This window comes from Drosophila sechellia, chromosome 3R, assembly GCF_004382195.2.
Source record: "Drosophila sechellia strain sech25 chromosome 3R, ASM438219v1, whole genome shotgun sequence".
NCBI classification, from domain to species: domain Eukaryota; kingdom Metazoa; phylum Arthropoda; class Insecta; order Diptera; family Drosophilidae; genus Drosophila; species Drosophila sechellia.
Genome location: NC_045952.1, coordinates 27628556 through 27648732, shown reverse-complemented (window position 1 = coordinate 27648732; position 20177 = coordinate 27628556). Strand labels below are relative to the sequence as shown.

At 45.2% G+C, this 20177-nt stretch overlaps 5 protein-coding genes across 9 annotated transcripts in view; 3 read left to right on the top strand and 2 right to left on the bottom strand.

The window, feature by feature from the left end:
• Nucleotides 1–380: 380 nt before the first annotated feature.
• On the top strand, nucleotides 381–1885 carry LOC6612672 (cytochrome c1, heme protein, mitochondrial). The gene is made up of 2 exons (XM_002037140.2): nucleotides 381–516; nucleotides 711–1885. The coding sequence occupies exon 2, from the start codon at nucleotides 818–820 to the stop codon at nucleotides 1850–1852; it is 1035 nt and encodes a 344-aa protein (XP_002037176.1). The 5' UTR covers nucleotides 381–516; nucleotides 711–817; the 3' UTR covers nucleotides 1853–1885.
• Nucleotides 1886–2000: 115 nt separating this feature from the next.
• On the top strand, nucleotides 2001–2809 carry LOC6612671 (guanosine-3',5'-bis(diphosphate) 3'-pyrophosphohydrolase MESH1). Its single transcript, XM_002037139.2, has 3 exons — nucleotides 2001–2183; nucleotides 2250–2594; nucleotides 2656–2809. The coding sequence occupies exons 1-3, from the start codon at nucleotides 2106–2108 to the stop codon at nucleotides 2770–2772; spliced, it is 540 nt and encodes a 179-aa protein (XP_002037175.1). The 5' UTR covers nucleotides 2001–2105; the 3' UTR covers nucleotides 2773–2809.
• LOC6612670 (probable phosphoserine aminotransferase) lies at nucleotides 2790–4116 on the bottom strand. The gene is made up of 3 exons (XM_002037138.2): nucleotides 4006–4116; nucleotides 3235–3911; nucleotides 2790–3178 (listed from the first exon to the last, which is right to left on the bottom strand). Exons 1-3 carry the CDS (start codon nucleotides 4048–4050, stop codon nucleotides 2806–2808), a joined length of 1095 nt encoding a protein of 364 aa, XP_002037174.1. The 5' UTR covers nucleotides 4051–4116; the 3' UTR covers nucleotides 2790–2805.
• Nucleotides 4117–5282: 1166 nt separating this feature from the next.
• Nucleotides 5283–6968, bottom strand: LOC6612669 (putative defense protein 3). The gene is made up of 2 exons (XM_002037137.2): nucleotides 6456–6968; nucleotides 5283–5426 (listed from the first exon to the last, which is right to left on the bottom strand). Exons 1-2 carry the CDS (start codon nucleotides 6887–6889, stop codon nucleotides 5354–5356), a joined length of 507 nt encoding a protein of 168 aa, XP_002037173.1. The 5' UTR covers nucleotides 6890–6968; the 3' UTR covers nucleotides 5283–5353.
• A 2396-nt stretch (nucleotides 6969–9364) lies between these two features.
• LOC6612668 overlaps nucleotides 9365–20177 on the top strand; it is a 22427-nt gene continuing 11614 nt past the window's right edge. For all 5 annotated transcript variants that reach the window (XM_032723519.1, XM_032723518.1, XM_032723517.1 and 2 more), the window contains exon 1: nucleotides 9365–9481. The gene's annotated coding sequence lies outside the window, so the exon portion shown is untranslated. The remainder of the gene's footprint in view (nucleotides 9482–20177) is intronic.

Sequence of the window (20177 nt, the reverse complement as noted above, 5' to 3'; positions counted from 1 at the left end):
GTATTTTTCAGTTGCTCCGCTCGTTGGACAGGAAAGAAACCCAGAAGGAGGCGATCGTTACAACAATAGAGAAAAACGTTGATTCAACCTTTTAGCTGTGAAGAATAACAGCAATTTGGGTGGGTTTTTGGTTTACATATGCTTTATGGGGAAAGATCAACGATAAGAATCTAACTGAGCTGGGTTTGATGTGGAAGAAAGTCTGCGCTGGGATTTCTAAGCATCCTTCCTTCTCTGTAGTTCCAAAAACTAACTTTTTTAATACTGGTTACACAAGGGAAAGGGGCTTATATGTTTACGAAATAGTTAAGCAGAGTTTTTAAGTGCATTTCGATCGATATGTATCTTGACTAGTAATTAAGGTTGCTCTTGCCAGCTTTGTGTGAAATGTCATTAAAAAATTGTTGTGAAAAAGCTTATACTTTTACACATTTCAATATTTCCAAACAATTACATATTTTCTTCGCAATGACGATTTTTTGCCACCAAAGGAGGAAGTCTAATATTTTGCCATAGGTGAGTACAGTAAAGATAGGTTTCTAAGCGTTAATCCTTTAATTGATACCGAATGTTGTCATTAAAAATGATCACAATGATTGTTATCACTGCATTTAAGCCATTCACTTGATCCATAATTTAGTATATTATGTTGGTATATTTAAATTTTAAAATATTACCTTACCGCAACACACGTGATTCCATTCCGGCAGAATATTTCCGAAGTGGTGACAACCCCAGTCGACAGAGCTTTCCAACACTGGTTGCCTTGACATTGAAAATAAATCGTTTTGAGAGATAAAGCTGAATCCGACCGAAAATGGCCAACAAATTCCGGAGTCTAAACAGCAAACTGTTCCAGCTGGCCAGGAGCAGCATACAGCGGACATCGGTGCGACCGCGTACAAGTTTTCCGGGTCGTGGAAGCGGCTTTTCTGGAAATCGCAAGCTGCTGGGCGCCCTGGGAGCACTAACCGGAACAGCAGGGCTGCTGATCTACGCCCTGGAAAGCAGCGTGGATGCATCCTCGGACTGCGTGCATCCGGCCCACCAGCACTGGAATCACAAAGGTCTTCTGTCCGCCTTGGACAAGGAGAGCGTGCGCCGAGGTTACACCGTTTACAAGGAGGTCTGCTCCTCCTGCCACTCCTTGCAGTACATGGCCTATCGCAACCTGGTGGGAGTGTGCATGACGGAGGCGGAGGCCAAGGCCGAGGCGGAGGCCATCACGGTGCGAGATGGCCCCAACGAGGAGGGCGAGTACTACGAGCGCCCGGGCAAGCTGTCCGATCACTTCCCCTCTCCGTACGCCAACGAGGAGGCGGCCCGTTCCGCCAACAATGGCTCCTATCCGCCGGATCTCAGCTATATTGTGTCGGCTCGCAAGGGCGGCGAGGATTACGTGTTCTCCCTGCTCACCGGTTACTGTGATCCTCCGGCTGGTTTCGCACTTCGTGATGGACTGTACTTCAATCCGTACTTCTCGGGTGGAGCGATTGCCATGGGCAAGGTAGTTGACAATGAGGTGGTCTCCTTTGAAGATCCAAATGTGCCTGCATCGGCCGCCCAAATTGCCAAGGATGTGTGTGTCTTCCTCAAGTGGACTTCAGAACCGGAGACCGACGAACGCCGCCTGCTGCTCATCAAGGTTACTCTGATTTCGGCCTTTTTGATTGGCATTTCCTACTACATCAAGCGTTTCAAGTGGTCAACGCTCAAGTCTCGCAAGATTTTCTTCATTCCCGAACTGGAGGCCCAGGCCAAAAGGGAGGCGGAGGAGGCCGCCAAGGCAGTGCGCAAGGCCAAGGAGCAGGAGTGCAACAAGTGCGAGAACCAGAACGAGAAAAAGGACTAAGTTTGGTGAACTGTTTAAATAAAGGTTTTTGAATTTAAATGAATGCCGCGCATTTTATTTATCGATAGGTTTTCCAGGGCTTAACCATCCGTGCTGTAAAGCACGAACAATTGCTCTGTTATTGATTCTTGCCGGTCTGTTAAATCAGCTGTTAGTTAAAAATGTAAACAAAGTTTGAGTTAGCTAAAAAGCAAAAAAATTTAGACTTTAAATTTGAACTTAAGCCCCGTTCATTTAATTAATTCTTGTAACAATGGCCACATATCCATCTGCCAAATTCATGGAGTGCCTGCAATATGCGGCTTTTAAGCACCGGCAGCAACGGCGCAAGGTGAGCTTATTATAACGCAACATATTATATATTTAAAACATAAATACTAACTTTTTGTATTTCAAGGACCCTCTGGAAACCCCATATGTGAACCATGTGATTAATGTGAGCACTATTCTCTCCGTGGAGGCCTGCATCACAGATGAAGGAGTCCTAATGGCTGCACTTCTGCACGATGTCGTAGAGGATACGGACGCATCTTTCGAGGATGTTGAGAAACTCTTTGGACCGGATGTTTGTGGACTAGTGAGGGAGGTGACGGACGACAAGTCCCTGGAGAAACAGGAGAGAAAACGCCTGCAAATAAAAAATGCAGCCAAAAGTAGCTGCAGAGCGAAGCTCATAAAGCTGGCCGACAAACTGGATAACCTAAGGGATCTGCAAGTCAACACACCGACAGGATGGACAGAGGTACTCGGGCCCAGCTTGCTTTGAAAAACTGAAACTTAAGTATTACATATTTCCTTACCAGGAGCGTCGTGAGCAGTACTTCATTTGGGCCAAAATGGTGGTGGACAATCTGCGAGGAACCAACGCCAACCTGGAGCTTAAGCTGGACGAGATCTTTCGCCAACGCGGCCTTTTGTAAAATCAAACACTAACAAATTACAGATGAACCCGGTTAATTTTTATTGTTCTTGTAAAAGGCCAGCATCAGATTGGTCAACTGTTGGGTCTCCGCCAGCGTTACAGCATTGTAGAGGGAGGCTCGAATGCCGCCCACCGATCGATGACCCTTCAACTGGATCATGCCCTCGGCCTCGGCTTTGCTCAGGAACTCCTTCTCCAGGGCATCATCTCCACTGGCACTGCCAATGCGGAAAGGCACATTCATTCGCGAACGCACGTTGACATCCACTGGACAGTAGTAGAATCCATTCGACTGGTTGATGGTGTCGTAAATCAGCTTGGACTTAGCCGCTGCCAGCTTGGCCATACCAGCGACTCCTCCGTTCCGCTTGATCCACTTGAAAACCAGCCCCATCACATAGATGCTGCAAGGAGAAAGTTTAACAAAGAATTCACCAGCTATGCATCATTCTGGGCTCACCCAAAGGTCGGCGGAGTATTCAGCAGTGAGTTGTTCTTGTCCATCTGCTCAAAGTTGAGGATGGAGGGCGTGATCTTCAAGTGCTTGCCTATCAAATCGTCCCGGACAATGATCACCGTGGTGCCCGCTGGTCCGATATTCTTCTGGGCTCCCGCATAGATGACGCCAAACTTGGAGACATCGAAGGGACGCGAGAGAAAGTTGGAGGACATATCGGCCACGAGTGGCACACCGGCTGGCACCTCGGGCACAAAGTCGAACTCAACGCCCTCTACGGTCTCATTGTCGCAGTAGTAGACATACGAGGCATTGGGGTCCAGCTTCCAGGTCTCCTGTCGTGGAACAGTTGTATACTTGGCCAACTTAGACAGCACTGCGTTCACAGTGCCGTACTGAGCCGCCTCCTTGGCCGCCTTGGCCGACCAGGAGCCGGTGATTACATAATCAGCAGTGCCTGTCTTGCCAATCAAGTTCAGAGCCACTGCAGCGAACTGTCCGGTGCCGCCGCCCTGCATCAGCAGGATCTTGTAGTTGCTGGGCACATTGAGGAGCTCGCGAAGATCGTTGATGGTCGCATCGTGGATCTTGGCGTAGTTGCTGGAGCGATGGGACATCTCCATGACCGAGATGCCGCTGCCATTGCAGTTGACAAGGTTTTCCTGCACCTCTTTCAGAACCTACATAAGTAGTTAGAGATTACAATGTAATCAAGGTTACTATTACAGATTTAAGTCACGTGTGTGACGGAGTGGTGCCTCCCATTTCACCGACCTCTTCGGGCAACTTGGCTGGACCGGCGGCGAAGTTGATAACCATGCTGATACTATGTAGTGCGTCTGCGATCTATGAACCTCTCTGGGAAGCGGCTAAGTATTGACTAAAGTGTTGAGCTGCCCGTACGAGTATTCGCAATCGCTGATAAACGAGACGAAGGCGGCGCAGAGAGCAGCAACAAGTCACCGGGCAGTAAACAAAACGCGTGCGGAAAAACAGACTCAAACTCGCCCGACTGGACAACGAACTCGGTTGCTCCAGGGACGGATTCTCCCCCGGGAGGGTATGCCACTCCAAACCGCCCATTCTGGACTGCGCTCCTGTGGAGTCCACGAAGCCAGACAAAGGCGGGCGGTACGGCGAATTCGATCAAAACAAGTCGGCTAACGTATATAATTACATATGTGCAACGCATGAAAACAAAGTGCTCCCCAGTGCGCCCCCCACTTCATCGTGTGTGCCCCGCCCCCAAGCCAGCGTGGGTTGCCATGCACTTTTCGCTGGAATGACAATAACAAGCGAGCGACTGAGTTCGCAGGCGAGTAAACAAGCTGCAAGCGAAATGTGTAAGTGCACTGCACAGTGGAGCTTCGATGCATGCGACGGTGTGTTTACGATTTCATAGGTTTTAATAGAATATATGAATTATTTGTTGATGCTTACGACTAGTTGATGTTTAAGTAAGTTAATATACACATTGGCTACCATAATTGGTAGTAAATTTCAAGCAAACCAAACCGTCTGCCGATTAGGAATTCCGCGAACTCTTTTGCACGCCTGGTCATATTTGCAAACTGATGCCTTATCCTTATCCGCTTCCTATTGTAAAAGGGCAATCAGAAGTGCTTTGGACCTATGCTACGTATACTTATCTTGGCCTATGTCTTGGCCAATTTCGTTGGCCGTCTAATTACTTTATAGCACAGCCAGCCTGAAAGGTGCTTAGAGTTTCCAATTTGCTGGTGCACCCAAAACGAATTTCCTATGAGAAGCTGGCCAACGTGTCTGGAAACCTAAACGTGCTCGGCTCGTGCGTTCCATTTCGGACTTGGAGTGGTGTGGGTGGATGTGGGTGGCAAGGTGCTGTCTGTGGTGGGCGGCGGGAACTGGTTCGCCTCTTCCGGCGTTGGGATGTGGGCTGGTCATTCATAAACGCTGAGCCAAAAAGCCAATAATTTTGCCCTGTAATGTTGATTGCACAGCTCAATGGGGCGCCTTTGGGGTCCAAGACGTCGGAATGGTGAATGGCAGTCGAAAAAATACTCAAACAACAATTTCGTTTTGACTAATTAGGGTTTTTAAGATTTATTGCCCGGCTGCCTTAAAAGTAAGTACATAATTTCAGTTATGGCCGCTCCGCCTGCACTTTGTTCACAATGTCGCTCCAAAACGTTCCGTACTCCTGTAGCACAGTGCCCCTGCAGCGAAAAGTGAAAATGTTAATTCTTATGGTTGCTCGCAAGTCATGATTGTGTCTAATTTATTCGCCAGAGAGTCTATAAATAGTTAGTAGATGATGATTGGGCAATTTCAGCAGATGATTTTTAAGGTGAGACGCGACACTGGACCTCAGTACTTTCAAGTTCTATCAAATGTTTAAGGAGAAAATAATATATTTTATAGCTAATATTTTGGGCATTAATTCCCTTAGTGTACTATGATGATTGATTTCAGATTTTGTTGCTTGTGCAAGATGTGTCCATAAAGTTTCCCTGTCTGTTTGTGATTAATTCCCATATTTGCATATTTTGGTTTTGGTAGAATGATAAATGAGACAAGTGTCCGAAAAATAAGTTTTGTGTGGTTAATTCACAGTTGGCACTTGCTTATGTTGGCCAGTGTTATCTGGCGACAAAGTTGACAAAGTTGCATAAAAAGCATTGACAGCTTTTCTTTGGCTTTTTTGAGCTTGTCACTGTGCGGCTTCTTTGCCGTTTGATGCCTTTTTTGTGGACCATTGATGGGGGGTGTGCTCTTTCCAAATAAATCAATTACATAATGCCTTTTGTGCGATTATTCGGCAAGTTTTTGTCCGCCTGACAATTATCCGCGCATTGCATTATGTGGGTCAACGTGGCGTATGATTAATGAATCCCTTCACGGGCCACGATGATGTTGCCACGGCTTATGCTACTTCCACCGTCTCCGCCTCCAATGATAATGATGATTATTACGAGGGTGATGGCCCATAGAAGACACGAACTGTGTTGTACGAAGCCACTTTTGACAAAGTGCTTCATTGAAACTGTCCAAAAAAATGGGTGCTAAGCGGTCATTTATTAAATTAAGTTGGTAGTTAAAGTTCTGCAGGAATTGATGTATGTTTGCTGTGACTGTAAGAGCACTACTCAACACTTAAGTTAGTTAGATTATAGATTCTAGATCTTTCCAATAGTTCCATTGACTTGAGCTATATATACCACTCCTCTCCATAGTTATCTACTTACGTGAAGTAGACATGGCCCCGCTTATTTTGCGGTGCCTTCCAGATGAGCTTGGCACCCAGCTTGTCCCGGTTGTCCGAGTGCGTGATGGCCGAGCACTCCGGAATGGTCTTGGTGTTCTCGCTCTGCACCCACTCGCCGATCCACTCGTTCGAGTTGGCATCGCGCGCCTGCAGGAAGAATCCCCGGAAGACGGTGCTCTGGTCCGAGTGCGGGTAGATGACCACCGATATCTGCTGGCCGGGATGATAGGTCTGCGCATCGGCCACCACCTCGTACGGATTCGAGTGGGCCGGCTGACTCCGGGCCTTGCCGTGATTCGGCTGATTCGCCCGCTGCTTCACGCACGTGTCCGCCGGAGCGCCGTCCGGAAAGGCGACTGCGGCGCCTATCAGCAGGAGCAGCTCCAGCGACAACCACTTGAATCGATCCTTCATGGCTCTGGAATTCGATTTTCCTGATCGTGGGAAAAAACGCGCGCGCTCTCGGCTAATCTGACGCTGAAACTCGGCTCGCCGCCGCCATTGCCGGCCGCTTATAAACCCAGGCGGCAATGCCACAAGCGCCGCTGCCGCCGAAGACATGGGCGGGCGGTCCAAGTGGATAGATAGCCACAGTCGGGGGTAGTTAAATAGGAGCGTTTAGCTATCCAAGAAAGCCAGTTATTGGGGAAGTCAGTGCCCTAAATCATCTTTTTCTTGACTACGATAAAACTTATTCTTAAAAAAGTAAATAATATGCAAAAATATAAACGAATATTCCACGCTTTACCTATAGAACTCTTTGCTGTTGATCAACTGTTATGATAAATAGTAATTAATAGCCTTCGATTTCTTAAATTTTACGAAACAATTGCACTAAGACCCAACTGTAAATCATTATTTTATTCGGTTTTTAAGTCTCGAAAGAACTAACACGGAATGATGTGACACGAATAAATCATTGACAGATGCCAGCTGCCATCCCAATAGATTTGCTTTGACTAATTTATGGCCGCAGCGGTGCTATTAAGCTGACCGCAAACGTAGTGGGGCGCTCAGCTGGCGGCGGCCAACCAGTTTTTAATGATCAAAAAGCAAATGGCCAAAACACACAGAGTTCCTTTCCTGCACAGTGATCCAAACTGGGTCACACATTAGTCCCTCCCCTGGTCGCCGAGTCGGATTTCTTTGCTCGGTTTGGTAGTCTGGGCCCGAAACTCTGGTGCTGCTCTAAGTGCTCCATTGCGAAATTCTATGCTTCTAATCGCTGAAAATGTTGGAAAATGCTGTCCGCACTGCAAAATGTTCCGCAGTTTGTTTAGTTTGCGCCTGTTCGCTGCATTTTAAGCGCGTTTTAATGTTTTAATTGACAGGCAGCCGCCGTTGCCGTTGATTTCAATGAATTGAGTTGGCTCCGGTTGGGTTTTTCCTTTTCTGATTTCTGATTTTTTTCTGGCGGTTCGCTTTTCCCCCTTTGAATCCGCTGCGTTTCGCATTTCACAGCTTCAGTCGGCGGTTTCCTTTCGGGGATCCGCCAACGCCATTCCTCCGTGGAATATGGTTTTCCACCACCTCATTTTCACTTTAGTTTTTGGCAAGTGGGATAATTGCAACAGCTGCTGTCAGTTGGAATACAAATGAAATAATTAAGACAGCTCTTTAACTTTAAACATTTGCTTTAATGCATACATATTTCGAATTGTTTTAAAATAGTGTTTATACTCATTAAGAGAAGTAATTATGCGAAATAATTATCAATTAAACTATAACAAATGGTGCACACAACAGCTTTGTTTAATAATTCCTATTTTCGCCGCATATTTTAGCTATAAATTTACCTATAAGTCCACTGATTTAATTGCTTTTCATTATAAGCTTTTTTAATATAAAATGGTAACTAAATAAAAAATATAAATCGAGTGTACAATTATTTCTGCTCACTTTAATTATCTCTTTTTATTCAAACAGCATACCGAATGGCACACAAATTCACACACTAGTTTCATTAATTAAAATGTTCGGTTAATTATTCAAATTGCACGTGCCAGCGTCAGCAACTTTTCCGCTCAAAACTAAATTGTTTGCTTTTGGCAATTTGTTTGTGCTGAAACGTGATAAATAATACGCTAGATTGCTGAACTTTACAATTGGGCATTGGCGTCTATTTGCATTTCAAGTTGGCCGCACTGCAAAGGTCAGTTAACCCGGTGGCTTTGCTTTAACCGAAGGATCAGCGGGCCGAAAGGACATGTCATCCATTATGGATGCGGCGAATGCGAACTTTCAACTCCCTGGACTGGGCAGCAGCATCCCGAAATTTTCGGCCATTGAAAATGACATTTGCGCCACATCACACCAGGTCTTTTTACACTACACAGAGAAAAATAATAGGTGACTAAAAATATTATAGAATTCTATTTTATTAATCTATTCATCATATATGATTATCCTAAGTACAAGGATCTGTGATCTTTTTGATATAAATACACTATTTACATCAAGTCATTCAATTTTCACTCAGTTTAAAGCTCTTTGTAAGCTAAATATTTTATCAATTAACATCTACCTATTTATGCAAGCTGCTAGCTTGTTTCTTTCAGTGCACCCATCCTCCGGCCAATGCATGCGAAATTTACTTCAAACTAAAGTACGAAAAAAGTGGGGAAACGAAGGAAAACTGCCAGTCGCCTTAAACCGATGTGCCATGTAAATAGTGGAGCTTGTTGGCGCAGAGGGGGGGTGGAGAGGTGGCCCGGGTAGGGGTCGGAAAATCCACTTCATCGGCGACGGTTGGCGCGGAAAAGTGTGTCACCTGCAGGCGGGAAATGCGCAGGTCCTGTGAGAGCAGAAAGCGGCTGCCGCCTGATGGTGACTTTTCCTCGCAGACTTCTCACCAACTTTCCACCAAGGCTGTGGGAAATTCGGTTCAGAACGTGGTCAGACGTCGAAGCGCGTGGTCGTGGAGTTTTCCGAGAAAATCCAGGGCGGCAAACAAACAGTGCGAGGCAGCAGCAGCAGCAACAACAACTATCTAGAGCAAAGGAAATTGTGAGCAATTTGTATTTTACTAGTATATTTCTTACGCGCGTGAGTGTGTGTGTGTGTGTGAGTGAGTGAATGAGTGTGAGTGAGTGTGTAAGTGTGCGAATGTGGTGATGAACCGAACAGCGTGCAACAAGAATAAAAAAAGTGCCAAACACAAACAAAAAACGAGATGAAAACAGAAGAATATACATAAATGGCAAGCAAATATTTTTCTGCTTGAGCAGGGCAAAGAAAAGCACAAACTGCAGCGTATCCATGCCCTCAAACCAAAAAAAAAAAAGAAACAAAAAAAAAAATAAAACGAAGAAAACAGTGAAAAGCAATCAAAGTAATAAACGAAAAGGGGGGAATGGCGAAGCGAACTGAAAGCAAATCAAAAAAATCAATGCCCTTTCTGCGGAATTATACGTGATATGTACCGAGGCAGCCAAGTCAAATAATAATAAAGGAAATTCTCACGTGACGCATAAAAAAGTCAACTCACACACACACAGCGACGGCAACAGTAACACGGCATGCCCCTCAAACACACGCACACAGCGGTAAACTTACTACCTGGGACTCAAATTGAAGTTGGAGAAACATATTTGCGCAGCAAAGTTGCTACACGCAGCGAAAACTAGCTGCAGTGGTACCAAATTGTTGGTTAAACTGTGGTAGACCCAATTCATAACCCAAAAAGAGTCGAACTTATCAGAAATCTATACAAGATCTTGAAGTTCTCTGTATTTGAAAGCAATTTGGAGCCCAAAGTTGTATTAGTGCCTAAAAGTAGGCAATGGAATTTTTCATTTGGGAAATGTGACTTGCTGCGATATTAATATGGATGATTTGTGTGAAATATCTTGTTGCTCTGATGAAATGCCAACATTTTCTCATCTTTTCTTGCAAAAGTGCCCCACTTTTCTCCGCCTGCACTTGGCAGGCACATGATTATGATGAGCTTGCCTTGCTAACTTGTTTCTTTTTGGGGCTCGTGGCTCGAAAATGACAACAGCTGGATGGCCGAGTGGGTGGCGGAAGATTGCCTTTTGCCGTATTTGTTGCCGCTATTTTGCATACATTGAATTTAATGAACTGCCTGTGTGCGGTGTGTTGGATTTGCTTTTAATAATTTAGGCTGTGCGCGGACTAAATGGCGCTTTTAAAGTACGAACCGTCAGGCGACCCCAATATGGGCGACAAACGGGCGAGATGAGGCACAAATGAAAATATGAAAAAGGGCAGGGAAAACACGAACCATTTAATGCCCCTTCGCACCCTCGTTGCGGCTGTTTGGGTACGCTGTGCGCTGGTGTGTGTGTGCAACCCCAAGTTGGAAGGGCAGACATACTAACACACTTCAGCCGGAGGACTACGTCATCCTGGCCCAGAAGCTTTGGGGCCAGCAGCCCAGCAAAGCCAAGCCAAGCCAAACCAATGCGAACCGAACCCAACCAAACCAAAGCGAACTTCGCTGGGAGCCCAACTTTCCCTCGGCGTCGCCACATTTTCGCATTCACAATCACATCGCGTGGCATATCCATAGGCGTAAGGATGCGGCATAGGCCATGGTCTGGCCTCCACTCACACCAGCACACACCTCGCCTTGCCACACACACAGGCACACAGAGTTTGGCGAATGTGCACATGCACAGTGGGGTGAAGTTATAAGGACTCGAGTTGCGCTGCTCCTCCTTCGGATCGATTCCGGCTAACACAGACTTTGCGGCAGTTGCCGTTCCAAACACTTGAAGAAAAAGGGGGTAACTCAGATCTTAAACAAGTCAGCTGCATTTAAAGAATCTTTCAGACTTAGAGGAAGTTTAAACCCTTGATTAGATTGAGATACATTTGCCAAGCTCTGGCGAAAGAAGTTGAAGTGGATAGTTATTTTCTATCTATTAAAAGACCTTTACTTGGCTACATTTTCCGATATTCTCTTTCTATACGATTCTTTAGGATCGCCATTCTTTCAGTGAAGTAACTCCAATTGCAGTGGCAGTTACTTCGCTACTTGCTGCACGACAATCTGCATGCGGCATGACATCGCGCAGCCGAAGGATATCGAGGATATGGGGGCAGGCAGGGGGCGTGGTCGATGGAGACGTCATCAATTTCCATCCAGCCTATAAATACAACCAAAGTATATGGCACAATGTGATGCCTTTGGGCCGGCGGCAAGTGTTGCAGTAAATTTCGAGGGGATCCGACTGCCGGCATGACCCTTGACCTTCGTCTTGCACCATGTGGCATGCCCGTTTATGCTTCGATTTGCCGCCCTATGGGCCAAATCCACCCCCAGCCCCACACTCCACAGCTCAGGCAAATGCAAAATCATTTGCCATCGAAATCGCATGTCGACCGGCAGAAATAAAACTGAAAAAAGGCGAGTAGGAAGAGCAGACAAGCCGTATAGCAACCCGAAAACCCAACCAGAAATCCTTGTCGCACAGTTTGCGTTTATAATTTATATACGACGTTCCCTGTACGAGGAGGCTTCTCTTGTTTTAGTTGCGCATTCGTCCTTGTCCCGGCCAAGTATCCGTATCCAAGGCGGACTCGCAATCGAAATCCGCATGGAGGAGGCCTTTAAGTGCGCCCGCTGGCATTTGCGGCTCCTCCCGTTTAGGCCGACGAGCTGCCCGCTTTATGGCTATTAAAATATGCATTTAAATACACACCACGGCCTGCCTGCCATTTACCATATAGGCCATATACCATATAATCTTCGATGCGGCCTGCGTCTGTCTCCGGTCTTCGCTTCTCGGGCCTCTTCAGCTCCTCAGCTCCTCCTCAGCTCGAGTATGAGCTCCTCTGGGGCGTTGTTGAAAATTGAAATTGCGCGCTTATTTATGGAGCTCTGGCGGGGACGCTGGCGTTGATTGCCGTAACGCCCCATTGCCTGGTACATGACTATAATAATGATTGCCATTTTTATAGGCCAGCCAGCTCCGGTGCTGTGAAGATAAATTGTTTGGCTGCTTGGAAAATCGTTTCGCTTCGACATTTGAATCCTTTTGCTCGAAACTTTCTGCTTGATTTTCCCCTGGCAAATGGCTGCTGCGGTGGGTCAGCATGAATGCCAATGAAGTACAGCGCTATCCACGGCGTATACTTAATTTTCGGGCAAATACTTCTAGAGCTTTCGAAGGCTGACAGCGCTTCCCATAGGCGTGGTTAGCTTAATTGCACTAATTAATTTGGCTAAGGTGAGTCTGTCCTTTAAGTAGCTTAAGGATAACTAAATGTCGCATCTCTGGGGCTTTCGCTGTGTGTGTGTGTGCACCTCCAGGATAAATAATACAATTGCCAGCGGTCGACTGGCCCCGTTTCGCTGATGACACAGAACCGAGGAGTCGAGTGGCTCGTAGTCGAGAAGTCGACCTCTGACACCGTCATTATCCTACATGTGTACAGCTTATAGTCCTTTATATGTGCGGCAGCACGTGTGGAATATTAAGCAAACTGTGCAAACAGTCGTTGTCACATTAACCATGTCATGGCAAGTGCATATGCCAGTCTATCACCCCCGACACTTGGCTCAGACGTGCACTTGGAAAAACTATAATGACTTTCTACATATAAATAACGATACTAGATACTAGGTACCATTTCTATAATATCTGTATTCAAACGAATGACTAAGTAACTGGCTCCTTCACAGTTCTATGTATCATTAGCCGCCAGAATTATTATCTAAGGTTGTTCATAGCATTTATTTCTCTCAGTGCATGCCACCTTTTAGACCGTGTTCTATTTATGGTACACCAACGGCACATATTTTATTTTCCGTGCGTGATCAATGGAGTGCGCGTTGCAGGCATTATAATGACCAATGACCATCCAACGGCACTCGATTAGCGCCACTTCACGCCGCTCTAAATGGATTCCAGAGCTTGTGGATTCCCGTGCCTAAGCCTGGGAAAATCCCATTTTCCTTCCGCATTGGTGGCTATATGTGCCACTCGCCCAAGCCCCACTTTTCGCACGTGGCCTGCACACGACGCAGAGGTTAAATATTGCAGCACTTTCATTCATTCCGGAGGCGCCATCCCATCCCATCGCATCCCATCCAATCCCAGCACTGCCACATCCACTTCCGCAGTTGCATCCGGCGAGCGACTGCAAAAAGCGGAAGATTTGCATGCCGAGAGCAGAAATCGATGGGTATTTTTGGGTATATCCAGATAATGGTCTAATCGCCTTTGATAACTTTGAACTGGGATATGATTGGCGATGAAAATTTGTTGTTGAAACGTGGTAACTTATATTATGTTGCAAGTTTGAGCTCTTTAAGGCACACCAATATGGATGTAACAGCCTCACCAAAAATTTGCATAGAAAGAAGTATCTTTTTGGTACAATACCCTGTTCCTTGAAATATTTATGACTTTCCATAGGTATCTTGGAGCGTAAAGTTCTTCCCTGAATATATCCATCTGCCTGCCTGTCTGGCTGGCAATAATTTGCAACATTCATCGTTAGTTCGACACGTAAAAGTGCACTGTGTTCGGGATTGGGAATTTCACTGCGAATAGCGAATGCGAATGCGACGCCGGATGCATTGTCGATGGCTTTCAGCATGGCAAGCGAATTTAATGGCTAAAATTTCTATTGCTCGGGGAATTTGCGTTTAAATTGCCCTCGCAAATCAACGGCAGTATAAAAGCGGAGCGCAGTAGATCGAACACAGGGTGATATCCGTTTTGAATTTCCCACAGACCAAAGGGAATCAGATGAATCAGAAAGTATCACCGTGCTGGTGTGCGACATGCTGACATATCTGATTTAGTACAATCACCCACTGAACGCCTCGTTGCGTACATTAGAAACTCATTAACCGGGCTCATATACTCGTATTCGCTTCGCTTTTGGCTGGCTGCACACGGGGCGTATGGGTGATATTGCATGGGGCAACCGCACAGATGGGGCGCATGAGTGATAGTGCACACAATTGTTATGTGGCATTTGCACATCGAAATATATATGACAGCTGCAAGCTGTGCAAAGTCAAACCATTTATTTATAATGTGTCAGGCGGCAAAGGTTAAAAGTTGCCCATCGACTGCCAAGAACTCCGTTCAACTGCTGGAATCAATTGCGATGGCAACTCGATGGAAATCCGTTTACATTGAACTCGCCCCCACTTCCTTTTCCTGCCCCCTCCCTCCTCCCCCTCATTTCGCCCTGCTGGCAGCGGAAACGGAAATGCACAATGGCAAGAGGCAAGCGCCGCCCGACGACAAAGGCCCGAGTTTATTTATTATCAAAGGGCATGGGACATGCATACATTCGCCCGCCAAGACAAGCTGCAAATCTTCGCCGGCTCTTTATTCGCCACTCGGTATTTCAGCATTCAGCATTTCAGTATTTAAGGCACGACCCTCGCGGGCTAATTGGGCGGTGGGGTGGCACAGAAGTTTCCAGGCCAGCTACCCTTTCTCGATGGACTCAAAGGCAGTCTGCAGGAACCGCCGCTTGCCACGCCATGTTTCGTGATTTCCTTTGATTCAATGCGTTTGCTTTTGGGCGGCCGAACGGAGCTGAAGGATCCAGTGGGGGGCAGACACGTAGGAGGAAGGAGTGGGAGGAGTGGGAGGAGTGGGGGAAGTGCCCGCCACACGCCCCCTACAACGTGTACAACTCACGCCATTTCCGCTCGCCAGTCGCCTGGCTGTTGTCGTCGTCATCACAGTACACTGCCGCAAATTACTAGTGATTACATACATTTTGACATTTAGCTAAACGCATCTTCAGGAAGTAGATTACCTTTTCATTGGGAACTTCTAAGATACAATCTCAAGAAAAAGGAAACATATTTGCTTTGGACACTGATGAACTTGGCTTATAAGGAACCGTTTCGTCCGAATTGAATATCTTTTTCTGCCAAATCTGATATCATTTTACCCCTAGTGTGTGTTTGTAACCTTTGTTTGTTTGGTCGCTGGCAATACTTTATTGTATTTCGCATTTTTCGCCATTTATTTATTGCCCTTCACGTGGCAACCCGAAAAAGGAACCAGGGCGCCACCGATGGCCCCGAATCCGGCGAATCCTGCGAAGCCTCCATCCACCTGGCTCGAAGCTCGAAGCTCAACAGTTTCGTCTCGTTCCAGCGATCATAATTCATTCATATTTGGAATGGCATTCGTATATCCACTTTGTAATCTGGGTCCTTCCCGCCGCCCGAAATGAAATGCGAGCCCAAATTAATTCATAATGAGGAGCAACAGCAGCCAGGAATTTTCCGAGCTCGCTTTTCCAAGCTGTATATGCTATGCATACACTGCGATGGGCAATTTGACAACATGCGATATTTAATTGAGTTTTAATATACGCTATTCACAAACACACACACACCGTTGCTGGGGGGCCATTTGAAATATAAAACTAAATGTAACGTAATTTAGCCATGAATGCGATAAGCATTACTCACACTCGGTGGAAAAGTAAGCGCAGGTAAATGGATCGGATTTTCCGCGGCCTGGGAAATGGAGTGAGTCACGAATTAACTAGCGCACTTTTATATTGGTATACAAACATGGTAACATGGTAGTAATTCTATTTCGGAGCGTGTAATTTAGTTTCAAATTTAATTCACCGGCGAGGCAAACAAGTTTTTAATAGAAATAGGTGGAAACTTTTTATTATTTTCCATTCCAATGCCCCACCTTCGAGGCGATATCCCAGTAGCCCCGCCCCCAAGTCGTCTCGAGGGTTTGATTCACGGAGCGGGTCGCCCAGAAATGCATCCTCGTCGGAAGTTGGATACTGGAAAGGTGGGAGATTGGGAACGAAAGGGTAGGAAGGAAGGACAATGGCATCCATCCAACGACCTGTAATCGACTCGAATCGATGTTCTTGCCCACTGATTGCTCAATCGGCCATTTCATTTGGGTTTAATTTTCGCAGGAAAATTCTCGAGCGATTCCCCGCGGGTCGCCACGCATTCCCATTCAATTTGCCACACTGAAAGTTGCAAGAGTTGAGGGCAATCCAATTAGTAAATTTCATTGCTCTCAGCATTTTTCACCTCAGCGTCATATTTTCATATCTGACGTGGCTTTAATTAATTCTAAAACCGAACTGCAAATTCCAATTCAATCACTGGCCCCAAATTGAGGTCTCGTTGGAAGGTAGAACATTGATTTAATTATGGCGACTTGAGACTGGAGACTGGTCTCAATTTGTGGCTTGGCATTTTGGCCTGGTTAAGTCCCAAAGTGCCTGAAAAAGTTTATATCCTAATCGTCTGATTAAACAACCCTAGCATATTTATTATTCAAACCTATGCTTTGGACTTTGAGCTGCTGGATTTTCATCGAAGATAGATGCATTGTCCCCAAATCGATTCGAGTTCATTTCGGACATTGAGTTATGGATTTAATCATTGGATTTAATTGTGTAATTTTGCTGAATCTTGGGGCCATTAGGCAACGCATTGAAGCGCCTCCATTGTGTGGGTGTCTTGCAAGATGGCTGGCCAAGAGCAATGGTGCGGTTATTCGTCTTCGTCCTTTTGCTCCTTCAGTCCTTGCGTCCTTTGGTCCTTTGTGCGAGTTGGTGTCTGTGGTCGTGTGCCAAATGCCAAGCCATTTGTTCCGAGCACATAAATCTTGGCGAATAATTGCTGTAATGGCACGCATTCGCAAAGATTCTGGCCTCAATCAATGGGGGGCCGCTTAAAATATGCGAAACGAACTGCAGTTTGGCTCTGCTCTTTAGATTCTCCACTTAGATTGCTCCCATCAGCAATCAATAAAATTTAGCATGCAGCAAGTACAGTCAGGCCTCCGAAACTCAGACATTAAGCATTGCGAATGCAGTCGAAGCAATCAATTTAAGTCAATATTTACTCAGAGCTTTTTCAACGCTAACTAATCACCAATATTCAGTGCATTTGCTTTTTCATGTTTACATGGGCTCAGTGACATATTTCCATGTGCCAATTAATGAGCACATGTCGTATTCTCATTATGAAAATTAAAGCTGGGGTCAATGTCAAAAATAACATATGTGGCTGTCTATTTAATTTTGAAGCAGAAGTGTAACGAATTACGTATTCATTGCTCTTGTAACACCATTTTTTATATTCATTTATTTGTTTTCATGCATACAAGTGATAATTTCTCACTAACAAATTCGTAATTTTGCCATAAAAACTGAAATATTGATCAGAAAATGGAATGGCATACCTTGTTCAACTCGTAAATGTATTTTAAAAACAATAGTATTTAAAGTTTTGAGAAAAAAAATTTGACGATTTTGTGAAATTTTGTGATGTAACCCCTTACCACAAATGCGAAAATTGGCAAAAATCGAAAAATTTCAAATCAACCAAATGACATTATTTTTAGTTAGAATAGACTCTTAGATGTAAAAGAAAGTGTGCCTTATGGTTTTAAGTCACAATTTGGCCAAGTTAGAGCTTGAAAATCCCTTGAAAAAGAGGTATTTTGACCATAAAAATGAAAAAATTAATCGGAAAACGTAATGGAATACTTTAATAAGCTACTAAAACCATTTATAAAAGATTAACATTCACAATTTTGAAAAAATTTTTTTTCGATTTTTGGTAATTTTATGATGTAACCCCTTACCAAAAATGCGAAAATTCACCAAAATTCGAAAACTTCAAAATCATCCAAAAAGTCACAATTGTCGTTAGTTAAGACTATCAGCTATAAAAAATAGCATGCGTTATGGTTGTGCGACTCAATGTGGCCAAGCAACAGCCATATGCCTCTCAGATTAAACCTTTTTTTGGCCATAATTCAAAGTTCCTATTAATTGGTTATTCAACTTAGGGAAGTTCAACTGTTTCTGTATCGGCGTTTCATCTGTATCTGTATCTGAATGTAGTATCTATCCGTCTGGCGCTAAGCCAGGGTGCGTTCCGTTTTGGCAGCGTCTGTGGAGCTCGAGCCCACTTGGACTGGCGCTGTTTGCCTTCGTTCCGACGGCTTTTCCATTGTTTGGCTTAGCCATGTTTGGCTATGCATTGTTGTTACTGCAAATACTCGAACAACACACACACTGACACACGCACAGACACACACACGCACACGTGTGTCCTTAGCCATTGTTTGCTGAATTTATTGCACGAATTTCTGAATTGGCTCTCTGCGACTGTTTGTAGTTTTATTTTCTTAGTTTTACGCCCCAAGCGCGTGTCCTTGAGGCTTACGCTAAAACAATGGCTGATTCCGGCGCAAAAAATATTTATTGGACCAGTCGCCGTATATCCTGGAGCCCAGTTGATGGGTCAGCCGGACACCTGGCTAATGATTTATGCTTGTGTCATGTTAATTAGCACGATCTTAGCCTGATTAGGGTTATCTAGTTTGCGTGGGCCGCTGCGTTGCGCATACGCCACGTTGCCGCATGCGAAAATATGCGGTACAGCCGTCGGCAAAACAAATACGGCCCACATACTACAGTGAATTCAAAGTTTGAATGTAACCCAAACTGAAAGTGATTCATTTAGAATATTTTATTTCGAGGATTGGTTCCCAAAATAAAAGTAGCCTACTTAAATATCCAATTAAATATTGTGAAGTATAAATTACTAAACTTACTTTCTTGGTTCGGTGTCTGAGTAATCCCTCGTTACGAGTACAGTGAACTGTGTGTAATTGCCAGCAACAAAAGAACACCAAACAAAGGCGGAGCGTGGACAAAGAAGTGCCATGGAATGAACTCCAATTTGATTTCATTACACCAGTAATTAGCAATTAGTGAGCAAATTGTGTTCTCTGCGGCGTATGAACTTGCCCGGATAGCCGTGCTCGATTAGTGAACTTTCACTGTACCCGTAAAGTTGAGACTACATCCGTTGTGGCAGCTATGGTCGTTGCTGTTGTTGTAGATGCTGTGATACCATGGTTGTAATTTCCTTGTGCGTGGCTGCCTTTCATGTGTCAGGCATTTGTCCCATCAACATCAACATCACCACACCACGCCATACCAATCACCTCTTCTTAGGGCCCCAAGTCCCTCTTTGTCACAATTTTGGGGGCCTGAAGGCAGTCACATGGAATGTATTGCGTATACGCCGTGTAATGAATACTCATCGTCCAATTGACAACGCATGAATTTATGAAAAACGAAAAACAATTCCTCGCTTTGCGTGTGGAAATCGGGCAGATACGTTGGCATAAATATGCAACATGTTTCCCGTACATCATTTGCGCCCCAGTGCCTCACGCGTTTACGAGTTTCTCCGCGCAGGACATGCTAGTATCCTTAATCGCAATCGTTACAGAGGGGGCTCCCAACCGAGGCCAAAACAGGCTTAAACCGATGAATTTGTGCCACACATTCGCTGCGAGTGAGCATAAATTACACGAGAATGGGGATTTGCACTGTCTGCCAGGCTGGAAAATCCTGGCAACATTTTCCCACTCTGTCCCTGGGAACCCGAAAGCATTTATTTTGAAATCAACACCAAAGCCGGCTCATTTGGCTTGTAACCAAGGCCCGAAACAAAGGCATTTGCCTGTCAGGAACTGCTCACAGGAGTGTATGTTTCCATAAACAATTGCGATTAGCTCTTTATTTTTGGCAAATCTTCATAAATAGAACTGCGGACACTTTCATGCGTTTCGCAGGTTCATGTTTTTCCATTTAAGCTGGGCTTACAGGGTATTTATATTAAAGTCTGAAATGTGGAAAACAATGCACTACTTCAGCCACAACCCTGATCTCATATATAAGC

What these genes read in the sequence shown, in the direction of transcription:
- LOC6612672 (XM_002037140.2), top strand. Translation starts at nt 818, where the DNA reads ATGGCCAACAAATTCCGGAGTCTAAACAGCAAACTGTTCCAGCTGGCC.
- LOC6612671 (XM_002037139.2), top strand. Translation starts at nt 2,106, where the DNA reads ATGGCCACATATCCATCTGCCAAATTCATGGAGTGCCTGCAATATGCG. An exon ending in ACCGGCAGCAACGGCGCAAG is followed by an intron (nt 2,184 to 2,249) that starts GTGAGCTTATTA and finishes TTGTATTTCAAG; the next exon opens with GACCCTCTGGAAACCCCATA. An exon ending in CACCGACAGGATGGACAGAG is followed by an intron (nt 2,595 to 2,655) that starts GTACTCGGGCCC and finishes TTTCCTTACCAG; the next exon opens with GAGCGTCGTGAGCAGTACTT.
- LOC6612670 (XM_002037138.2), bottom strand. Translation starts at nt 4,050, where the DNA reads ATGGTTATCAACTTCGCCGCCGGTCCAGCCAAGTTGCCCGAAGAG. An exon ending in CAGCCAAGTTGCCCGAAGAG is followed by an intron (nt 3,912 to 4,005) that starts GTCGGTGAAATG and finishes CTACTTATGTAG; the next exon opens with GTTCTGAAAGAGGTGCAGGA. An exon ending in AATACTCCGCCGACCTTTGG is followed by an intron (nt 3,179 to 3,234) that starts GTGAGCCCAGAA and finishes TTCTCCTTGCAG; the next exon opens with CATCTATGTGATGGGGCTGG.
- LOC6612669 (XM_002037137.2), bottom strand. Translation starts at nt 6,889, where the DNA reads ATGAAGGATCGATTCAAGTGGTTGTCGCTGGAGCTGCTCCTGCTGATA. An exon ending in CGGGGCCATGTCTACTTCAC is followed by an intron (nt 5,427 to 6,455) that starts GTAAGTAGATAA and finishes TTTTCGCTGCAG; the next exon opens with GGGCACTGTGCTACAGGAGT.